The sequence below is a fragment of the Carassius gibelio genome, chromosome B5 (assembly GCF_023724105.1).
Source record: "Carassius gibelio isolate Cgi1373 ecotype wild population from Czech Republic chromosome B5, carGib1.2-hapl.c, whole genome shotgun sequence".
NCBI lineage: Eukaryota > Metazoa > Chordata > Actinopteri > Cypriniformes > Cyprinidae > Carassius > Carassius gibelio.
Window position 1 is genome coordinate 10,127,817 of NC_068400.1, and position 23,531 is coordinate 10,151,347.

Consider the following 23,531-nt stretch of genomic DNA (forward strand, 5'->3'; position numbering starts at 1 on the left):
TAGAGTCAACAGAGTTATTGACTCTAAGTAGAGTAGAGTCAGAGTTCAGTTATTAAGTGTCATCATTCGATAGTTACAAAATCAGAAATACAGACAGAACTAATTAAAAATAAAAAACATGTAAATGTGTATGGCAGTGTAAATGCACTCCAGTGTAGTCTTGCTACCAACTACTGACATTTTAGACGTCATTCTTTGCCTCCCGTCTGTACAGAACACAAAACCAGGGCTCCAGAATAAAAAACATAATAATACAAATCTGATTTATTTCCTGCACAGAGCACTATTCTGTATAAACCTGATGCTCATCTTCTGTAGAGGCTCACATCAGCTCTGTTTTATGAACATCAATCATGTTTGAAAGCCAAATTGCTGGTGAATACACTAAACAATAATCGGAGAAATCGCTGTTCCCATAGAAACAGGAAGAAGGCTCACTCCCATGAAGCATTGCGGCTGATGTAATCCAGTCAGTCTGCCTACACTCACAAACTACTTGTTTACTAGAGGTATATCTATTTTTTTTTACTGCACAGTTGTCAATGCAACATTTCTCATTAAATTTAATATAATTTAATTTAAGACAACTTTCCATGAAAATGAAAAATACTTAAAAACTTCTAAATATATTCAAAATATTAGTAGTTAAAGTACAGTATAATAGTAATCTCAATGACAGCAAATAACAGTAGTTGGCAAAACTGCTCACACAATGATTTTGATGCTATAAAATCTGATTAATTTTTGCATTAGTCCGTTTTCTTCATTTTTATTTTTCTGGATTCAATTTTATATTAAAATTTTAATTAATCCTTTTCAACAATAATTAGAATTTTGTAAATTGTGTTGTCTGTTTTAATTTATCTGAATTCTGTATTTTATGATTTAATCAAAAAATATCATCAAAAACATCAGAAAGTAAATGAATGCATAACACTAACAAATTAATTAATCTTTTAAAAATGTAATCAAATAATTGGAACAATTCCTTTTATTTTTTGGCAAAGTGCAGATGAAAAACAGGTAAACAAAACAGTGTTATATTCCTTAAAAATTAATGTTTCAATAAACTGTAATTATTATTAATTCAAGAAGTATGTTTTACATGCAAAATTCATATTTACGTAGTCTTTTTGCGTTTTAATAATCACAGGCACGAGTCCACATCACAGAATACATATTTCAATTATTCATCCAAAATTCTGAGACATTCTGCTTTATACGGTAAATTACTGTATCTGTGTAATAATGACATCTGTGTTTCCACATCGGTGAAATCATGTGATTACGGGAGCGCGACGGCACATGTCCTAACTGAAGGAGCTGTGAACTGGGAAATCTCAACACTTCCTGCCCCTGGAGAGCATCTGAACACACACAAACACACCCAGCTCTGAATCTGCTCTCCACAGCATCACACCAGTGGAGTCTAACCAGATTACAGGTTCTGCCTGTTTACTGTAAAGCAGTCCATTACCCAGCGCTAACACACTTCCCTTCAGAGAAGCTGACGCGTCCCAGGGGTCTGATCAGAACGGCCCACAACCGACTCGATTATGAGGCGCGTGTGTGTGTGTTTGGGCTCTAAGTGTAATTATAGGCTATGTATTTCAAACAGAGCCCACTGAGAACATGTTCTTAGAGAAAATCCTGTCTCAAAAGGAAAATTAAACGGAGATGGGAAAACATCTTTGGCCTTTGAGAATTGCATTTCACTTCCAGCATCAATGAAAGCTTTAGGTGGAATTCAATTATTACAGCATTGATATCGAACTATTGCAAACTTGCAGAAGCGCGTCAGAGCGTCTTGCTCTTTTTGGCTGAAGTGGGCGGCCGTCGCACTGACTAACTCTGGGCATCTGTGGCGGATGTAAACACACTTGTGCATTCTGTGAATACAGTAGATATTGATCTGCTGGAGCGCTGATGCATTCCTACATGAGCTATTCTTAGCTCTGCTGACGGACAAAGACGAGGCTGACTCACAGCCTCTGTTCGGTAACTGTTCTCCTGATGTTCCTGCGGCGACGCCGTTAACCCCGCGGTGCTCACACACGCTGCGCAGCATCGATCGCCATCCAGAAAGGTCAGGCAAACAAGTGTGGCAGGTAGCTCTAAGTGGCTGTCCTCTGTTACAGATTTCATAGCTTTAATGAAGAACGAGGACTTTCTCTCACACACACAATCAGCAGGTCAACTGCACTCTAAATGAAGGCCGGTCTTTAGACATTTGCTCGGAAAAGAACACTTTTTTCACTATAATATTTAATGATTGCCACATACAAGCACCCAATATACTAAAAAACAGACAGAAAATAGACCGTTTTAATTCATTCACCAATTAACTAATCATGAAAAATCACACAATCCTCAGGAAACTTAAAGGACACATGTGACCCTGGAGCACAAAACCAAAAAATCATACATCATCTGTGCACTGAATAAATGATCTCTCCAGTGATGTGTGGTTTGTTAAGAGGACAATATTTGTCTGAGATACAACTATTAGAAAATCTGGAATCTGAGGGAGCAAAAAAATCTAAATATTGAGAAAATCATCTTTAAAGTTGTTCAAATGAAGTTCTTAGCAATGAATATTACTAATCAAACATTCAGTTTTGATATATTTACGGTAGGAGATTTACTAAATATCTTCAGGGAACATGATTATTCTAAAGGTTTTTGTCATAAAAGAGAAATGTATAATTGTGACTCATACTATGTATTGTTGTTTATTGCTACAAATATACGTCTGTGACACTGATGACTGCTTCTGTGCTGCAGGGACACATATAAAATAAAAAACATCACTAGAATCAGCACAATACTTAATTTAGCATTTCACCCCAATCTTAATAATTAATTAAATTATTTGAAACAAAAGCATGAATGCATAATGTATTGTAATTTTTTTTTGTAAAGTTTAAGAATGTATATTATAACGGCAATGGATATATATTTGACAATTTGTTTCGTCATTGTAAACAAAAGTGACTAAATTGTATGACACACATAGCTCATTTTAAATAAGTCCTGAATGTATGTACCGTCACCTCGTGCAGAAACTAACTGCACTTTCCTGCTAAACACTTGAAATATGAATTCATATCTGCTAAGCTTGATGTTAATCACCAGGACAAGATCATATTCAATTGCAATAAAACCTCAAAGCAGATTTAGTTGCAAACACTAGTAAGTTTTTAAATCAGCATGCACAAAAACTAAACTACTCAAAGTGATCGGGTGGCTGGAGAGAATCTTTTGATAAAACCTCTCTAACATGTCAGCAGAAGAATAGAAGAAAACCATCCTATCGCTGTTTCCAGATCAGATACGGTCAGAATCATGCAGCACCGTATCACAATCCTTCAGATAATCAGAGGGTTTGTGAGGTGAAGCCGTGAAAACACGATAATGTCGCTCGCGCTGTGAAATCCAGATGCCAGATAAAGGGCTCTGATGCTTCTATCATCATTTACAAACCATAAAGATGCTTTAGGAGCATTCATAGATTTGCATTTATGCATTAAGCAGATGCTTTTATCCAGAGTGACACTGCATTCAAGGTTTACATTTGATCGGTTCATGTATTTCTACTTTAGAGTAGAAAATATAAATATAACCATAATGAGTTTGGAGAAAAAATCTTCAAAACCAGATCTTGTCCTGGTGAATCTGTTAATGACAGATCTATAGTGAGCAAACACACAAAGGTGGCACAACAGCGCCGCTGCAGCCCGATCAGACACGACTGGACTGTAAATCAACATCCTAACTACCTGAGATGTTTATCTGTCGCACGTCCAGAACCAAACAAATGTGTGGTACATGATGCATGCATCAGTGAGGGCGGTCACGACTGGTTTCGCTCATTACAGATGTTCTGTTTGCCTCCAGACGGATCCAGCGCTCTCATATCACATCCATCCACCAATCAGCAGCTGCGCTTCTGCATCAACATGCTGGAGACGCTCGTGTTGCATTCGGATGATTTCATGGTGCTGGAAATGCTACAAGAAGAAGACTGCAACAACATGACACAGCTGCACAAATACGCATTTCAGGATTGGAGAAAGAAGAGGGATATGAATGGAAGGAGAGACGGAGGGGGAGCGTGGGAAGAAAACTCTCTCTGGTTACCATAGAAATGCTTTCAGGGTTCATTCTCATTCTGACTAACGTTTATAAAGCTTCAGCTCACCCTCTCTTTCCCCCTTTCCCTTCAGTTCCTGGGAAATAAAACAAAAAACGTGTTGTTTATGGATCATCTGGGATCAAATTCCATTCGACACATCATTATCATAAAGTACGCATCACGTGCAAACACACACACACACACACACTACTGTTTACTTTATACAGTTATTGTTATTAAAATCACCCAATTAAAGCACAACCACTACGAATGATTTTTGATGCTTTACAATTGCTTTTCAAATTAGTGCAATTCGATTTTTTTTAATTGCATTATTGTGATCGAAAACTGGGGTAACTAAAATACAAATTAAATAAATTATGTTGAAAACCATTACAATGATGAGAATTAGTTTTACATTATGGTAATGATAATTTGGGAGGGGGGTGTGTGAAAACAAATACATTAATTATTAATAAAAAAACATTACACTAATGGCAAATCATTTTGATTTAAAGTAATTAAAATTGGGGGAAAATTTTATTAACATTATAGTAATGAGAAATGTTTACATTATTATAATGAGAATTGAGAAAATTTTAATTAAACAATATTCTTTTTTACAGTGATGAGAATTTTGATGAGGAAAATTTTAAAAAAAATATTGCAGTAACGATTTTTATGTTTATATTAAGGTAATAAAGAACTGGGAAAAATTTAATAAAATGGAAAAAATATATTACAGAAACTATAATTATTGTTTGCTTTATAGTAATAAGAATTACAACCAAACAAATAAATAAATAAAGAAAAAAGAATAATTCCAGTTTATGAGCATTGTTGATTTTGCATTGTGATAGAAGAATGAGTAATGAGAAATACAGTAATGAGGATTATTTTAGCATCATAATAATGAGAGTTAGGGAAATTGGCTCAAAAAATAAAATAAAATAAAAAATTCTTGCATCACTGTAATGAGCATATGGTTTCTCCTGCGTTTCTTCTGATTCAGAGATGAATCACAACCTGGACATGTTCTTCACAGATCAAAACACCAGAGCAAACAATCAGACTGAGGATTGACCACATCGCAGCAAACACAGAGCCCATCACGTTACACAGTGTTTACGCACTGGCTTCATTGTGCTACGGATCATATCTCTCACACACACACACACACACACACACACACACACACACACGCGCGCACACACACACACACGAGGATTTCCCGTTCCCCTGCACACACATGACAACACATGCATGAGATATTCTGAGTCGATATAAAAACAGCGGTGCGCACACACAGCTCTCTCTCATTCATCTTAAAGACATGAGAAGTGAGAGAGCCGCAGCTTTCCCCGCACCAGCAATACCTCACAATCAGCCACAATGTTGCCTGGTGACAGTCGCCGTGGTGATGTGGCCGTCTCCGCACCACTGGACCACCTGTGACTAGATGTGTGTGTGTGTGTGTGTGTGTACTCACTCAGACTTGGCCAGTGCGCTCAGGGCCCGACTGAAGCACCACCCTACAAAGGGCAGGTCTCGTCCGAGGAAGCCTGAGCGAGGATGATCTCGCTGGGCAGCGGCTGCAGGGCGGGGGGGCCTCTCGGGCTCCTCGAAATTGGAGGTGTCATCCTCGGAGTGCAGAGATGGAACGAACGGAGGGAGCGCTGGAGGAGACGAGAGGAGAAAACCGGTGAGGTGCTCGGTGAGGAAAAAAGACTGGAGAGAGAGAGAGAGAGAGAGACGGGGGTCTCTGGGATGAGACTGTAGCACAATAACTCGCTCGCCCCTTCTCTCTCTTTCTCTCTCTCTCTCACTGCAGCAGTCTCAGCTAATCAGCGTGAGTCACAGCCAAAACCCGGAGCGAGATTCACACACACACACACACAGCGCTGCATCTCCACAAACAGCTGTATTGACACACACACACACACACACACACACACACACACACACACACTGTATATGGTGCTGGGGGGTTTTTGCTTATACATTTACACAATTGGCTTACTCATCTAAAAAACATCAAAACAACAACAAAACACAGAAGGCTCTAACAAACACTACATCAGTGGCACAACAACACAAGCTCGACTGCATGAGCCACGTGATGATTCCAGCACACGCTCCCAGCGCTTCATCAGCTCATCTCAACATGTTCATCATCTCCACTTATCTCAGGAAACTGACTAAATGACACTAGGATTGCTACAACAAGCCTCTGAGCTGCACGTCAATTCAACATACAATCAGTCAGAATCACATCAGACGCACACAAATAACCACTGTCTTTATTTTGGGCTATATTTATCATGTAGTAGCAGCCAAACAATATGAATTTTATAAGTGATCAAAATTGTATCTAGAGAGCCAGATGACTGCAAATAAATGGGCAGTTTATTGTTGTCAACATTAATATTTGAGGTCAAAACATTTATATTTTAATAAGGTAAAGTATGTTTTAGATGCTATAACAACAAATGATTGAAACAGTTTAACAAAAAGTTTTACTGCATTCAATTATTTTTAGCATTTTTTATAATTTTTGTATAATAATTATATACATGATTATGTATACACACACACACAAACACACATATATGTATTGTAAAAAATGTATATTTCTATGTAATAATAGTAATATCTTTTGTAGTTGATTAAACATTAATAATGTTAATAATGTTAATTAAATAAAATTTTGCAAGTATTTGCATTTCTTTTGAGTTTTTGTAAATAATGATCTCATATATTTTTTGTTCTATAATTTCAAAATTGGCTTCTTAAATGTAGTTAGCAAACTTATTTTTTGTAAATTGCATAAAACTGATTTAAAAAAAAATGCTTTACTTTTTTTAATGCCATTCTGTACCAGTGATTCATATTTCAGCCAAATAAATTAGATAATTTATTTTTAATTTAATTTGACTAATTCATTAACTTTTTTACAACTAAATTTCAATATCGTGATAATACCGTTTAAAAAACATGAGAAATTAATCTCATGAAAATTTCATACCGGCATAACCCTAGATGGTATTAGGGCAATTAATCTCATTTCTAATCACGATTACAGTTATGGATGCCACAATTACGTAATCGTTCAAAGCGGCAGTTAATCGTTCAGAGACCACTTATGTTATTCTGCACGGTTAAAATGCATTTTCTTCTTTCTACATGTTATCTTTTCTGCATTATTTTAATATTAGTTTTAGTATAACATTATAACACGATTAATATTCTTACTTTTTTTATCCTTTAAATAAGAAACCAATCTGATGTTTTTTTAGGCTTAATACTATAGATAAGCAATAAAAGTTTTTAGTTAGTATTTTCAGATTGTTTATTTTCATATAAAAATGCGGCATGCAGTTGCATCAAACAATGATATAAACATCAATGTACATTGTGATCATCATAATTAATAAATCGCAATTACAATTTCAAGGGAATAATCGACAACACGACCACATTAATCGATTTTTGTCATAATTGCGCAGCCCTAGTTGGTACATATGTGAGAGAGGTACATTTTTTTAATCTATTTAAACAAATTTTAACTGAAAAAATGCAATCGGACAGAAAATGTAAGCATCACATCATATATATATATGTGTGTGTGTGTGTGTGTGTGTGTGTGTGTGTGTGTGTGTGTGTGTGTGTTTATGTATGTTACCTTTGTCCTATTTTTAACTTTGTTTACCTTTATTTTTAACTCCCCTACCTCAATCAATTCAATCTGGGAGCATTTAGTATATAGCTATCATGCTAAGTTTCACTTATAAAAGACAAAGCAAGCCATTTTAACTCATTTCTTGCCTTATGTCTACAAGGGCTGATAGGCTCATCTTTGCTCACTTTCTTTATAACCCATTTACAATTTGAATAAATCGCTATTAGCTACAAGCTGAAAAGTTTCAGGAGTGACAATCATAATTAAATGTGGCATTGAATCAGTAAATGGCGTGATTGAACCAGGTCAATAGCAGTTATAAATAAAATCTGATACTGTATGTCAGAATAGACCTGTGTTGGTCTTCTGTAAACGCTTGCATGATCATCAAACTCTGTTAGCGCAGAAGTTCACTCGCATAGAAACAGCACAGTCTTCAGAAAACAAGTTTAATAAAAAAAAAAAACAACATGAAATACAATCCCCCAAAAAAGTCTCCATGTGTTTTCTTCAGTGAGCTGAGCATCTCCAGACCGGTCGTGATGACAGATGGCAGATGGGAATGTGAAAACGTCCTGTTGCGACAAACAACAGATATAGGAGTCCATGGATTGCCTGGATGGATACAGTTTTTTTATTCTTCATTTCTCACAATCTGTGTGCTTTTTCTGGGTAAGGTGGAATGAACTGCGTGCAAACCAATGGCCAGTGTCAGGATCTTGGTTAAATACATTTCAGTTTGTTTTTCACCAAACCCTCAGAACGCTTGTGTTGCACTTGGGACCATCCTCTGATGCTTTCAAATAGAAATAAAAGTTTGATGCTAAATGATTCTTTCCTGCCACTTTATTGACAAGACTGAGAATTTTTTTACATTTCCTTTTGTGGTCCAAAAATGAAGAGCATATGGCAAAAAAGCAAAAAATTGTTCATTTCTTTTCATTTGAACTAAGCCTTTGTCTTGGAGTGTAAATGCAAACTAATGCACCTGCCTCTTATTCTATGAAATGTAAAATGTGTTTTTTTGTTGCTTAAAGTACCTGCTTTGTTGTTGCAACATTAACAAATATTATAGGAAGATTGCACTTCTTGTATAATTGTATCTTTTTAATTCACATTTTTTAATAAGGTACCTTAAAATACATGTGAGTTTTAACATTTAAACTGTTCTTCTGCGTCATTTAGAAAAAAGCAGCAAGTGGTCACTGCCCCTGTTTTTAATTTATCTATTTATCTATTTTAATGTTTATTTTGCAATAAATCATTTGTATATTTGCAGTAAGTAATTTGCATTTCATAACAACAGCTGTTCTATCCAGATCTCTTTTTTTATAGGGGGCAAAAATAATTAATACAACTTTTTTTAAGAGAAAGAGAACAAATGTATATATATATATATATATATATATATATATATATATATATATATATATATATATTTTTTTTTTTTTTTTTTTTTTTTTTTTTTTTTCGAAATTGGTAAGAATATTGAGATACAGTATATCACCCAGCTCTAGTGGGAAAGAATCTCGATTCCTCATTATACTCTTTTAAATTGAACTATTTACAGACAAGTTGTTCATATGACTGCATTTCATTGGTAGTATGCTACAGGAACAAAATCCTGAGCCACAGAAGTGTTTCTCTGTGTGTGTGTGTGTGTGTGTGTGTGTGTGCACGCTCAAGTGGTGTGTTATCTCATTAGGGTTTGGCTCCATAATCTGACTAAATCCACAGAAATCCACCCGCTGCAAGTGTGTATGTGTGTGTGTGTAAGTTGATGCATGAATAAACATATGGTGGCTTTTTATTTACCCACAAACTTTGTTTGCTATCAGAGTGTGACTGCAAATGTTGTCATATGATATCAAGTGATTTTCCAGTGCTATCCAGAACACACATCACGTCACACAGTAGCACTGCTGCAATATGTTTACTGTAATAAAACAGAACTAAATCTGTGATAATGCTAAGATAATACACACGTTGCCCACCCCGAGCTAACAATACTCAAGTCTTAAAGCAGATATAGAAGAAACTCTGAGCTTAAAGAAGTGTTTCACTTAAAGCTGCAGACAATCTGTGCTCTCAGACACATCCAGCTCACTATAACAAATCCAGCAATTACAGCAGAGAAGTAATCACTGAAGGAGACCGAAATAGCAGCAAAGTCAGGCTAGTGATTAATAACCTGTAATTAACAAGTACATGGAAAAATTACATTGCAGACACACTGACGAAGTCTTTATTGTGCTTCAGAACGAATGAACTGAACTCTGAGCACCGAATGTCTTACTGTGTCTGAGGTTGGTCCAGTTGACGGAGGAGAAGAACGGATGTGAGCGCAGGCCCTCGTATCCCAGACGCTCCTGCCATCCACATAACAAACTCTGCAGCAGGTCCACACACTGAGCGCTGGCTTTGGGCTCCTCTGGAAACTTCAGGAAACGCTGGGAGCAGAACACAAGCAAGAAAACATCAACTTCTGTGTGCAGAAGCGCTGGTCTACACAGAAGAAAGCCCTGTCTAGACTCGGGATGGAACCATTCACTCAACTCAACTTTTTTTTACAAAATAAGATTGAAGACATTCAACAGTAAATGTGAAGGTTTCGTTTTATTGGGCTATTGCTGCATGTTTCTTTGTGAAATAAAAAAAATAAAAAAATAAATACTAAATTTGAATTTCAAAACAAATCCCAGATCAAACAAATACGTTAGACAAATCTCTTAATATGAACAAACTAAGGCTTTGTCTGTGCTCTTTCCATTGAAAATAAAAAGCAACCACTGCATTTGAATCATGATCCAAACAAAGATGCAGCACTCACGCAACATGAGCAGTTTTTAATCTAGATTAGATTGTATAATTTCGAACTTTGATTTCAAAAATTAATTGCAACAAGTAAAATAGTATAATTATTAAAAGTTAAACATAACGATGGCATGATTTCACATTGTTTATCATTGAATAAATAAAAGGAAATAATAATGCATTATACACATATGCATTATAAAACCACATATTATTACTAAACAATTTGTGTAGCAAAATGAAAAATTATGGAATGCAAACGAACCAGTGAATCTGTGTTTTGAACCGACTCATTAAAACTAATATTATCTTGGAATTCAAAGAGTGTGTAATTCAGACTGAACTCCAAACATCAGAAGCTGCTGGATTCACCTGAAAGTTCATGATGTTGTTGATGGTTTTTGTGGACGTGCCGTCAGCGAAGGGTGATTTCATGTAGATCATTTCATAAGCGATGACTCCCAGGGACCACCAGTCGCTCTCGGGGCCGTAGCTGCACGCCGGCCCTCCGTTGAGCGTGGACAGGATCTCAGGGGCCAGGAAGTCTTGAGTTCCCACCGGGAGATTGGAGCACGTCACCTAGTCCCAGATAACAACACAGCATTCAATTCATCGGTGTCCAAACTCTGACCATTTAAAGTGGATGTGAAACATGGTCCATTTACACCACATTTAAACATATTCAACTGATATCCCTTCCTGAACAGATCGAAAGGTTCCTCTCTCGTTACCGTTCTGTTAGCAGTCAGTCTGGCTGCAGAACCAAAGTCAGCCAGTTTAATGTGACCCGTCCGGTCGATCAGAACGTTCTCTGGTTTAATATCTCTGAAAGAGAAAGAGAAGCAGAAATTAATGAGGATGAGAAACAAGAATCAGATCCCCTACTTTTTACAAGGGGAAAAATAAAATAAAATTAAATTAAAAATTAAATTAAATTAAATTAAATTAAATTAAATTAAATTAAATTAAATTAAATTAAATAATAAATTAAATAATAAATTAAATTTAATTAAATGCAATTAAATAAATTCAATTAAATTAATTAAAATGAATCTCTGTTGTGTCTATATAATTGAAATTGGTGTATAGCATATTCCAGTTTATTTATACATTTAAATCTAAACTTTTATCAGGTAAACACATTTAGAATTTGGTCTCTCTTCCAGGAATAAAATAAAATAAAATAAAACTCTCTAAGTCAAGTCTATGAAATTAAAACTGAATTCTTAAAGTTAACTTTTAGCAGGACATCACATTAACAATTCCTCTCTTCAAGGAAAAAACAACAACATGCGCTCAGGTGAATCTACACGTTCAACAGAAAGAGAATGACTAATACTTTTCTAGCGATAGGAAATAGTAAATCATTGTAATGGCAGAGATAAACTAAAGGAGTTTGTTATTTAATAAAGATAACAGTGTGTGTTTGGTTGTACCTGTGCACGTATCCCATCTGATGGAGCGAGTGGATGGCCTGCACCAGCTCGGCCAGGTAAAACTGAGCCATAGACTCGTCCAACTGATCTTCATATCTGTTCATCAAAGCCATGAGATCCCCGCCGGGCAGAAACTCCATCACCTGGACACAACATGAGCACATGGAAGGATTTGGTCAAAAACATAACAAATACAATTAAAAATCTCAGCTCTCAAAAGTTTTTGGACACTTCAGTCACACGTTATGGCATTAGATAGCAAAATACTAAACACATGCTGCAGGATTGGTCTTCATCACTCTTGCATTTAATCAGCTAGGGTTTTGATTTTTTTTTTTTTTTTATAATTTATAAATGACACTTGTTTTGACATTTCATCCAATGAAATGACAGTCCGAGGTGTCTCAGAAGTGAATGTAATGAGCACATAACGAGTTTACAGTAACTGAGCATCAGGTGTACAGCAGATCTCACATTAACGTGATCTTGCATGTTAATAATCACCTGTAAGTGAATCTATTATTGCACGAAACATCTCCGTCCGGTTGGTTTAATTAGCAGCTACTCGTCTCCATCACACATCCACATGCTAAATAAAAACTTGTGATTACACCATTCCCATTCTCATTAGACAATTAGCTAATTAGATTAAAAACCGCATCGAGGGAGTGGCGTATGTGAAAAACAAGGAAAACCATCAGACAGAAGCACAGAGAGATCGGTGTGAATGCTGCAGGTATAAGAACGACTGCGGGATTATTTATAAGCACAGTATCAGCCTGAAACCACACCACAGGCTCTAATTAATTACTATTCGAACATGTAAACAGAGAGATTTCTCATGTATGAACCTCACAGACTCTTGTTTTGCTCTGTAAACGGTTCATTATTTATTGTGATTATATGGTGATTTACAGCATCTCTTATTGAGCAGAGTACATACATCAATTAGACATTTTAAAGAGCAAATGCAGAATAGCCAGAGACATTTTACTGGAATAGAACATGAAAGTGATCATAATCATTAAAATTATGTCCCGAAATTCCCACAAGATTACAGAAGACACAGCCACGTGAATCATGTGAGGGGAAAACGGCTCGTTGTCTCATTAAAACACACTTCACACACTGCTTTAATTCATCTAGTAAAAATTCCAATGCGTTTACATGCGGCACACAGCAATTCTGTCATTTTCTCATTTATCTGGAGAACATTTCTGCCACAGCTCAGATGATTTGTTGTACTTGATCACATTCTGTGGTGGAAAAGACCTTCCACTAGGGATGCACGATATTGGATTTTGGCCGATATTCGATATGCCGATATTTTCAAAATAATTTTGGCCGATGCCGATACCGATATCGATTTATTTAAAAAAATTTCGCCTGATATATTTAAACTTTAATTATACTGAAGAGAAATCCATGTATCTCTTCTGTACTGATTCTACCATAAATGTATTATTTTACAAATGTAGACAGACATTCACATCTGAAAAACAGGTCAATTATTTCACTTGGAGAATATCGGTTTGGCTCATCGGCAGAAATATTCATATCGGCCGATACCGATGATGGTCATTTTAAGCTTTTATCGGCCGATACCGATGTTGTGCCGATATTATCGTGCATCCCTACCTTCCACGCATTTCTGGAATAAAATGTCTGATTTCTTTGACTCGCTGAGACTAATTTTAAAATACACACACACACGATAATTATATAAAAAGTTTTGTCACAGTTTAGTCCGTTTCGTTTCTCATCCAACACGTGAGAAGTTGATCTGAACATCTCTTCACGGTCTACTCGTGTTCAGGGCTCGGACCGGTAACAGTAAACTCGCGCAGCTTCAGTGCGCGCAGAAAAGGGACTCTTATTTGTGCGCCAGTACACCAACGGCTGATCGCTTCCTGCTCTCTGTGCCTCAGACATGAAGCTCTGCATTTCCAAGTGCTGATCGGCTGCCCGTGTCCTGCGCACAGATTTCGAAATACTTCCACACAAATGACATGGTGAACGATTACAATGTAGTCTGTCAATGTAGCACTTCCGGAAAAATCGGCCTATATAAGACCAAAAACCGGCCGATTGCAGATCGCGTATTTTAAGCAAAAACCGGCCGGTTCCGATTTATGGCCGGTCAAGCAGTACATCCCTATTATTTAGTACAATAACACATAATGATAATACTGTTTTCATCACACATCACAGTCATGTGTCCTGGGTAAGTACACTAACTTCTGATGAAACATAAGAGACAAAACTGCTAGTGATGGTGAAAAACACCATAAAATACACACATTTTTAATTTTACATTAAATATTTTTCCACAACAAAATAATCAATGTATTTTATATTAAATTTCAAAAAAATTATCATTTGTATTTTATAAACTTAAAAAAGTATTTGTATTTTATATATTGTATATATTTCATATTTATTAAAAAAGAAATTATATAAATATAATTTTATTTATAATTATATGTATATCAAATGATAATAACTATTTTACAAAATTATAATCAAAGTTTTTAAATAATTTGTCAATGTATATATATATATATATATATATATATATATATATATATATATATATATATATATATATATATATATATATATATATACACACACACACACACACACACACACCATTTTTTTTAAATATAATTTTATATGATACAGTTCTTATTATTCAGAATATACTGAATATAATAACATACTTTTATTATATCGGTTTATTGAATTATCTGAAATTATATTTTGTATATATAAAATAGTATGAAAAAAATATGCAGTTATAATACATGTATTATATGAAATTATAATAAAATAATTTGAAATAATTTTGTGAAACATTTATATAAACATGCACACAACACATTTTTTATATAACTTTAATTCTTATTATTTTATGAATGATTATTCATAATATTTATAAATAAAATGAACAAACATTTTACTAAATTATTTTTTTACAATCATCATGTATAGAATTATACAGTAGTAAACATTTTAAAAGGATCAAAACCTTTCATCTTAAAATTAAAACAATACCCGTTCTTGTCTTAGGACAACATTGACTTTGAAAAGTTGACTACTGTGTACATACAAAAGCCAATGACATATTGAGCTGCCAGATTTAACCCTTTCTTTAACATGTACTCTAACACACTGATCACAAAAACATCAAATAAACAAGCTCTTTCGCATCAAATCACACTTCAAACATGCAAACACACACACACACACACACACACACACACACACACTCTGAATCATCATGAGTCCCTCGACTGTGCTCTTCAGCAGTAACTTCTGATGAAGATCTGCCCCTGTGTGACAGCTCTGGGGCAAACCAGGCCCACACAAACACACATGCACATACACACCCACACACCCCCGCACACACACACACACACACCCACACACACAAGAGAACATGAATGGAAAGCAAAGCCGGCAGGACACGAACGACAGGCGCCGAATTCTAGCCCCCGTATCCTAGCAACAAGCTAGCGAGGGTCTTTTCAGCGCATCGCTCGGGTAGAGACAGATTTCTGTCCCCCCCCCCCGCCCCCCCTTCTTCTGGAACAAGGGAGGTGGCAGAAATAGAAAACCGTCTCTTTAGTCACTTTGAGTTTCATGCGTCTGTCCTCATGAGAAGCTGGAAAGCCTCCACCACAGATACTGAATAATCATTAATAATACTGTGCCACTGATTCCAAACAGACAGTGTTGCAATTAGAAGTGCTGTTTGCTAAAATTAGGGATTCCCTGAACATACATTTGTAAATATATAAGTATGTGAATGCAAAGGCAGCACAGCTCAGATATGAGCACAATACGCTAAATTAGAAAATGCTTAACGTGGCTTAAATGGACGAAAACAGTGATATAAAAAGGCAAAATTGGGTATACAGTTTATTGATAAAATATACTACGTACAGGCAAGCAGATGAGCGCATTGGACACACTGGAGAGATTTATAATATTTTTTGTTATACTATGGGCTAGTGGTCAACCGATATGTGTTTTTTGTCAGCCGATGCAGATTTTTTGGAAAGCAGGGGGCGATATCCGATATAAAGCCGATATGATTTTTTACAATTATTATTAATATTTAATACATTTGAAATCATTTGATAATGGATTAAAAAAATGAACGAGTAAGAGAAACATGCTTATACTTTAGACGACAGTATTTTTCACAACTGAATAAATATTTAATAAAAATATAATTAAAAATAAAGTAAACACTGTAACCAACAGGGCACTCAGTAAGTTTATGGGAAGTTTATGTGCACTGGGAATCATATTTTTCAAATAAAGCCAGGGTAACACTCATTTTACAAACAGCACACAGTGAAAATGACATGAATATGACAGTGGACGAATGCATAAAGTGCAGAATAATTTTAAATCATGAGTTTAAAGTTTAAAGCATTCAATTCACACGGACTGAGCGTCACACAGAGAACACATGATCATGCTGGATACACACTTCACAAGATCTCACAGCTGGGTTCGATTAAGTTTGCAAGGTTTGTGAAATTAAATGTTCATTAGTCATTCATCCTTGTGACACAGACTCAGAAAACACTAGTTTATTAGTAAAAAATGAAAATATATTTTTACTATTTCCCCCGGTCACATTTATGGTTATTACTTTTGCCAGTGCCTTGCACCATCTTTTGAACGCATTTGAACGCAGAACTGTTCATCTGCGCTGATGGCACATAGACGATTTGATATTAATTTGTATCAACATCGCTATTTTGTGAACGCACCTTTTCTGCAATGTTGCGCGTTTTACAGACTGCAATTTAAAATCGCAACTTCATTGCGCTGTTACTCGTCAATGCCGATATTTGAAAAATGACAAATATCGGTCGATATATCGGCCATTATCAAATATAATCGATATTTAAGCCTTTATTACTAACTATTTCCATGTATTCCACCTTTTTTATGTATGGTAATCACACAGTACAGACACGCACTCACGCGGAGACATGGACAGAAACCTGTAATCAGTGCTGCTGCGTGAATTTATCAGTAAAAAAGACGTTTAGCAGCTGAAAAGCTGCATGGCATTTCACAGTAGCGAGGTTCTTGAAGCAGTTCAATTTATAGATTGGTAGACGCAGTTGCTGAACACTGCTGAGAGACGCACATGTGCTTAGTCTCTCTCTCTCTTTATCACTAATGTCATCTAATGATATTATAAACTGATTTGAAAGGCCAGAGAAACTCCAAATACGCCTCGCAAAAGAAAACCAGGAAATCACTATAAACAGAAGATTTTACTGCTTTCTTTTTTAATAATGCAATGCCTTTATAACTGCTTAAAATACTATGAATATGCTGCGTGTCTTATTCTGTGTAAGAAGCCACATCTTCTCACAGAAGGATTTATTTCAAACACTCGACTGATGTTACGAAGTTTAGAGCAAAAACATGGTATTAAATGTGGCATTTTCACATACTTTCAGATGGAGCAGCATTTACTACACAGAGCCGTAGTTCACTGTCAAGCTACGCAAACAGCTTTCATAATCAGAATGATTTCTTTGATTTCATAATCGTACGATTAAATCTTTCTGTGATTATGAAAGCTGTTTGCATAACTTTTCAGTGAACTACGGCTCTGTGTAGTAAATGCTGCTCCATCTGTAATTATGTGCTGGAGATCCTGCTTTACTGACGATATGTGACAAATGCTTTAGATTAATCATGCAGTCCTAAAATATGTCATTATTAAGAGAAAGTTTCCCGTTATTTAAAGAAAGTTTCTCATTATTTTGAGGAAGTTTCTTGCTATTTCAAGAAAATGTATTATTTTGAGAAACTATCTTTATTACAAAAGTTTTTCATTACTTTGAGAAAGTTTCTTGTTATTTAGAAAACGTTTCTCATTATTTTGAGTAAATTTATTGTTATTTCAATAAGTTCCACATTATTTTGAGAAAGATTCTTGTTATTACTTGATGTTAAGTCATTATTATGAGAACGTTTCTCAATAAAAAGAGATACAAAGTCATAATTATGAGAAAGTTTATCATTATGACTTACAAAATCAAATTTATTTTCTCAAATGTGGCAGAAACGGACTTCCATAGGCTTTTGCGTTAATTATTTTTTAGACTAATGCCACTCCATACATTTAAGGCCAGCAAAGCAACATATTAGCAAAATTCGAATAGTGTTATTATTGTTTTTATAATTATTGCAGACAGACTGTTATAATATATTCAGCAATTCGTGCACAACTGTAAATTACACAGAAAATACATGGACAGGTTGGGTAGCATTCTCATGCTCAAAATCCACGAAACAAGCCACAAAAGCATGTTTATTTCTAATTAATAATTTAAGTATATTGTGTTGGGTCAACAAATTGTAGACCTAGAAATCGCTTACTAAAGCCGTAGATTAACAATATTTAAAAACTGTTTGTGTATGCATAAAATAAATGATGATGAAACAACAATTAGTTATTTTCTACCAACCTTGACTGGAAGAAAAAATGGTGTCGGAACAATTTACACTAAGAAATTGGTAGTAAAAAAAAAAAAAAAAAAAAAATGTGACGCATTGAATGAAACGTACAATTTTGAACTAGAAAGACTAATAGTAATTTCTTGTAAATTATACTCCAACTATCTTTTTTTATTACAGTTTTTTAATATTTTCATAAGGAGGGTTCTCCTTATAAAAGGAAAAACTTTAAACAGATGCTCTTCAGAAGAGAAAAGGATGATCGTTGTTAAAACCAACAAATATCTCAGATGTACGTATCAGTAGATCTGATACTACATACTATACTATATTCTTTGGATTACATTTTTACATTTGAACATTTTATCTTATATTCACTAATATTGAAATTACATGAAATTAAAGGGTTAGTTCGCCCAATTTGCAAAATTATGTCATTAATAACTCAACATCATGTTGTTCCAAACCCGTAAGACCTCCGTTTATCTCTGGAACACAGTTTAAGATATTTTAGATTTAGTCCGAGAGCTCTCAGTCCCTCCATTGAAGCTGTGTGTACGGTCTACTGTCCATGTCCAGAAAGTTAAGAAAAACATCATCAAAGTAGTCCATGTGACATCAGAGGGTCAGTTAGAATATTTTGAAGCATCGAAAATACATTTTGGTCCAAAAATATTTTATTCAGCATTTTCTTTTCTTCCATGTCTGTTTCAAAACAAAGCCATTTGTGATATCCGGTTCGCAAACAAATCATTCGATGTAACCGGATCTTTTTGAAACAGTCGACCAAATCGAACTGAATCATTTTAAACAGTTCGCATTAGGGCTGTGCAATATGGACAAAAAAAACCTATCACGATTTTATGATATGGACAAAAAAACCTATCACGATTTTTTGATCAATTTTGCGATTTCGATTTTAAATCACGATTTTGACACACACAGACATGCTTTAGAGTCATAAATGCATTAAGTATAAATTTTAAACATATTATAAAAGAAAACCAATGAGAGCTTTATCTCTAGCTCACTGTAGTGGTGCCTCAAGTGTTATATGTTTTGCCCAATATATTTATTGGCCAAGGGTCACTGTACTCCATCTGCAGTACGTATACAGTAAGTAATGTGTAAGCGGTTCAGAAGCAGCAACGAGAGTGCATTATTGTAACGCAAGAGCACAATAAAATCATGTGCGAGCGCGAATCTATCCACTAGCATCAGTGATGCGCGGGTCAATGTATTAATAACCTGCACCCAACCGATGTTTTCAACTAACCCGCCCGCAACTTGGACCGCAAAAATCTAACAATTAAATATTGTACCCAACCCGCTTCCTGACCCGCATTTTTAAAAAGCAGTAAATGCTCATCGTAGCATCATTACGTAACTAGGCAAAAAAAATAAAAATAAATTAACTTAACATATTATAATTTTGTCAAGAATTATAAAAAAAAATCGTCAGTAAGCTCTTAATTTGTACTAAAATAGTCTAGTCTGGCTATGTCTATTTGTATGTTTCTGCAAGGTCAGCAGGCATTGAGGCTCAGGTTTATATGCAAAATATGCAATGAGACATTTAATTGTTTAGTAATGAACTGGTGTTTTCTGTGTTGCTGCAAAGATGAAGTTGACGATGCAGACTCGCCACGCCAGAGAGAAATGCACATTTCATATGGATTACATCATCAGAGAGAAGCCCGTTTATTTTGGTTTGAATATTTTCGTTTAAAAGTAGAAATTTCAAGCTGTCTGTAAATATATAGCCTATATTTCTCAAAACTGTGAGGCACACGCTGAGTTTAATGACTGCAATGCAAGTGATCGTGCCAGCGCCTTATTACATTGTCTGCTATATATTTGCTTCTTATTTATTAAATACGGGCAACTGATTGATAAAACATTGATCAAAATTAAGATACAATTTATACAAAACAAAAATATTTTAAAAATATTTTTCTATAAAACAAAACTTAATGAAGTCGTCAAAATCATGTTTTACCAAAAACAGCGCCGTTGCTCCCCATGCAGTCTTCTTTGCCGCCTCCATCTCTACGTGCAGACTGAGCTCCTGCGTCATCTTCATGCAAGTTATTCAGGCAATAAAGTGTAGGCCTATGTATTTCAAAAATGCGACCGCGACCCGAATATCACAAAAAATATTTTTGGATGACTTGTAACCGCAGGCAGCCGCTCATTTTGGATCAACCCGCGCATCACTGACTCGCACGCAGATTTCCTTTGCTTTATTAACAAAACCAAATGCACGCGCGTGCTCAGATCAGAGACTGTATAAGGATATATGCTGCCTTACAACGTGTCTCCTCTCGCTCAACCTGTGTCAACATTTTTTGTTCTCATGTTTTTACCGCGTGCAGTGTGAACGTTCCGTTAACATGGGTTCGAAAAAAAAAAGCTAAGCATCACAGACAGTGTGTGAGAACCTGGAGTATGCTCTGCTCTCACGCTCCACTCAGGTGTGCTGCATCCTGATTGGTTCAGATAACATACTGCGGGAGGTCGGGCTGCAGAAAATCGTTCTATAAGGCGATTTAGAAATCGCGCACACTCAAATCGATTTCGATTAATCGCACAGCCCTAGTTCGCATCTCTAATACGCATTAATCCACAAATGACTTAAGCTGTTAACTATTTTAATGTGGCAGACACTCCCTCGGAGTTCAAACAAACCAATAACCCCGGAGTAATTCATTTACTCAAACAGTAAAGAGAGAACTGAAGATGAACACAGAGCCGAGCCAGATAATGACTCGTTCACAAGTCAAGAACCGTTTCTATCAGATACGTCTGATTCGTGAACCAAGGAGCTGATGATACTGCACATGTGTGATTCAGCGTGAAGCAGACCGACACACAGAGCGTCTGAACCGAACTGATTCTTTTGGTGATTGATTCTGAACTGATTCTGTGCTAGTGTTATGAGCGCGGGTAAACCGAAGGCTTGAATCAAGGGCAATTATCGAAAATGACGCCAAAACGTCGAGCACAAAGGAACCAGTGAACCGTTTTCTTCAACCGGTTTATTGAATCGAACAAAAGAACGACTGGTGATCCGAAAACCGATGCAACCGGTTCTTCACTCGTGAACGAGTCAGTCTTTTGTTCATTATCTGGCTCGTCTCGGTGTTCATCTTCAGTTCTCTCTTCACAGCAGTTCAGTCAGTGTACTGTTTGAGTAAATGAATTACTCCGGGATATTGGTTTGTTTTAACTCAGAGGGAGTGTCAGCCACATTAAACAAATTAACAGCTTAAGTCATTTGTGGATTAATGCGTATTAGAGATGCGAACCGTTTCAAACGATTCAGTTCGATTTGGTGAACTGGTTCAAAAAGATCCGGTTACATCGAATGATTCGTTCGCGAACCGGATATCACAAACTGCTTTGTTTTGAACTCTCTCTCACAACAGACACAGAAGAAAAGACAATGCTGAATAAAGTCATAGTTTTTGCTATTTTTGGACCAAAATGTATTTTCAATGCTTCAAAATATTCTAACGGACCCTCTGATGTCACATGGACTACTTTGATGATGTTTTTCTTACCTTTCTGGACATGGACAGTAGACCGTACACACAGCTTCAATGGAGGGACTGAGAGCTCTCAGACTAAATCTAAAATATCTTAAACTGTGTCCCGAAGATAAACGGAGGTCTTATGGGTTTGGAACGACATGAAGGTGAGTTATTAATGACATAATTTTCATTTTTGGGTGAACTATCCCTTTAAGTACTTGCACTGTGAGAAGAAAAAAAGACTTGGGCCAATGAAAACAATACTTCAGTGGATTGACTTACAAGTTTATCATCCAAAAATAGTCTTTGGTCAGATTGCAAACACTCATGTATCATTTTATTCATCTCTATCAAGTGTCTTTTTCTTAGCTTCTTTCCACAAAAAAATAAAACAAAAAAAATGGCATCCAGGTTATTTACATAGGCAAAATAATGTATCTTCTAGTCAAATGAACTGCACAAACAAGTGCATCAGGGACAAGAAAAACACTGAGCAGACATTTGTTCATGGTTTTTGGAACAAGCTTTCTAAGCAAATGACTCAAATAAAACTAAGAAAAACATTCTTAGAAGTGAACAGCGGTAGATGTAGAGGCAAATGGCAGAGAGGGCCAAAGATTTGCTACATTGCTATACACACAACTAAAGATTAAAGATCATCAGAAACAGATCTTCTCCTCGTGTCAGATCAGGACAGTGTTTGTCCCAAGGCAGCTTTCATGGATTAAAGATCAAAATGCAAATGTCTGTTGATCTTGAGACAGGGCTCCAGATGAACTACTTTTACTAGGATCACTTGTAGCCCCAGATGGAAACTTTTAGGAGCAAAATCAGAACATTTAGGGACACACCTTAAATCAGCTTGCAAGGTATTACTGACAAGTGCTTTGATAATAAATAGACATAACTCAGAGATTACAATGTGCAGTATTCTTTTAACCTGTTAAATGTCACCCCGTCCCGTATACGGGACGCCAACGTTGACTATACTATATTAAAATCAATTTTAATCTAATCTTGACAAACTATATATCGTTGGAAAGGTCTAAGACTCCCAAATATATATTATACAAATATGTTTTGTTAAAAATTATGTAGGAAAAGTAATAGATTAATTTATGACAAGAGTGCACCCTCAGAAATCTACATTACAAAAGGAGCTTTGACCTTCCTCGTTGCCTTTTTCTCTATCACATTTTAGAAATCATCAGAAGTTATATATCACTTGAAAACATAAAATCTCAAAATTCATCCTTCAAAACCCATTTTAAAATCAGACATTGCATTACCATGTAAATGGCACATCAAAATCATGTTACAAAATGTTTTCAGTCATGGAATATAAAAATTTAGGTTTGTATCATGCACATTTAAGTCTATCTTCAAAAACGTGAGTGACAGTTATCAGGTTAATTTCAGAGAGATATGACAAA

At 35.6% G+C, this 23,531-nt stretch overlaps 1 protein-coding gene across 11 annotated transcripts in view; it reads right to left on the reverse strand.

The window, feature by feature from the left end:
• The window catches only part of cita (citron rho-interacting serine/threonine kinase a), an 86,040-nt gene that overhangs the window by 46,382 nt on the left and 16,127 nt on the right, over positions 1-23,531 (reverse strand). For all 11 annotated transcript variants that reach the window (XM_052555541.1, XM_052555540.1, XM_052555539.1 and 8 more), the window contains exons 6-10: positions 12,065-12,207; positions 11,360-11,453; positions 11,001-11,207; positions 10,111-10,264; positions 5,625-5,811 (exon numbers count right to left, since the gene is read on the reverse strand). In XM_052555541.1, the coding sequence (XP_052411501.1) occupies positions 5,625-5,811; positions 10,111-10,264; positions 11,001-11,207; positions 11,360-11,453; positions 12,065-12,207 (785 nt within the window). The remainder of the gene's footprint in view (positions 1-5,624; positions 5,812-10,110; positions 10,265-11,000; positions 11,208-11,359; positions 11,454-12,064; positions 12,208-23,531) is intronic.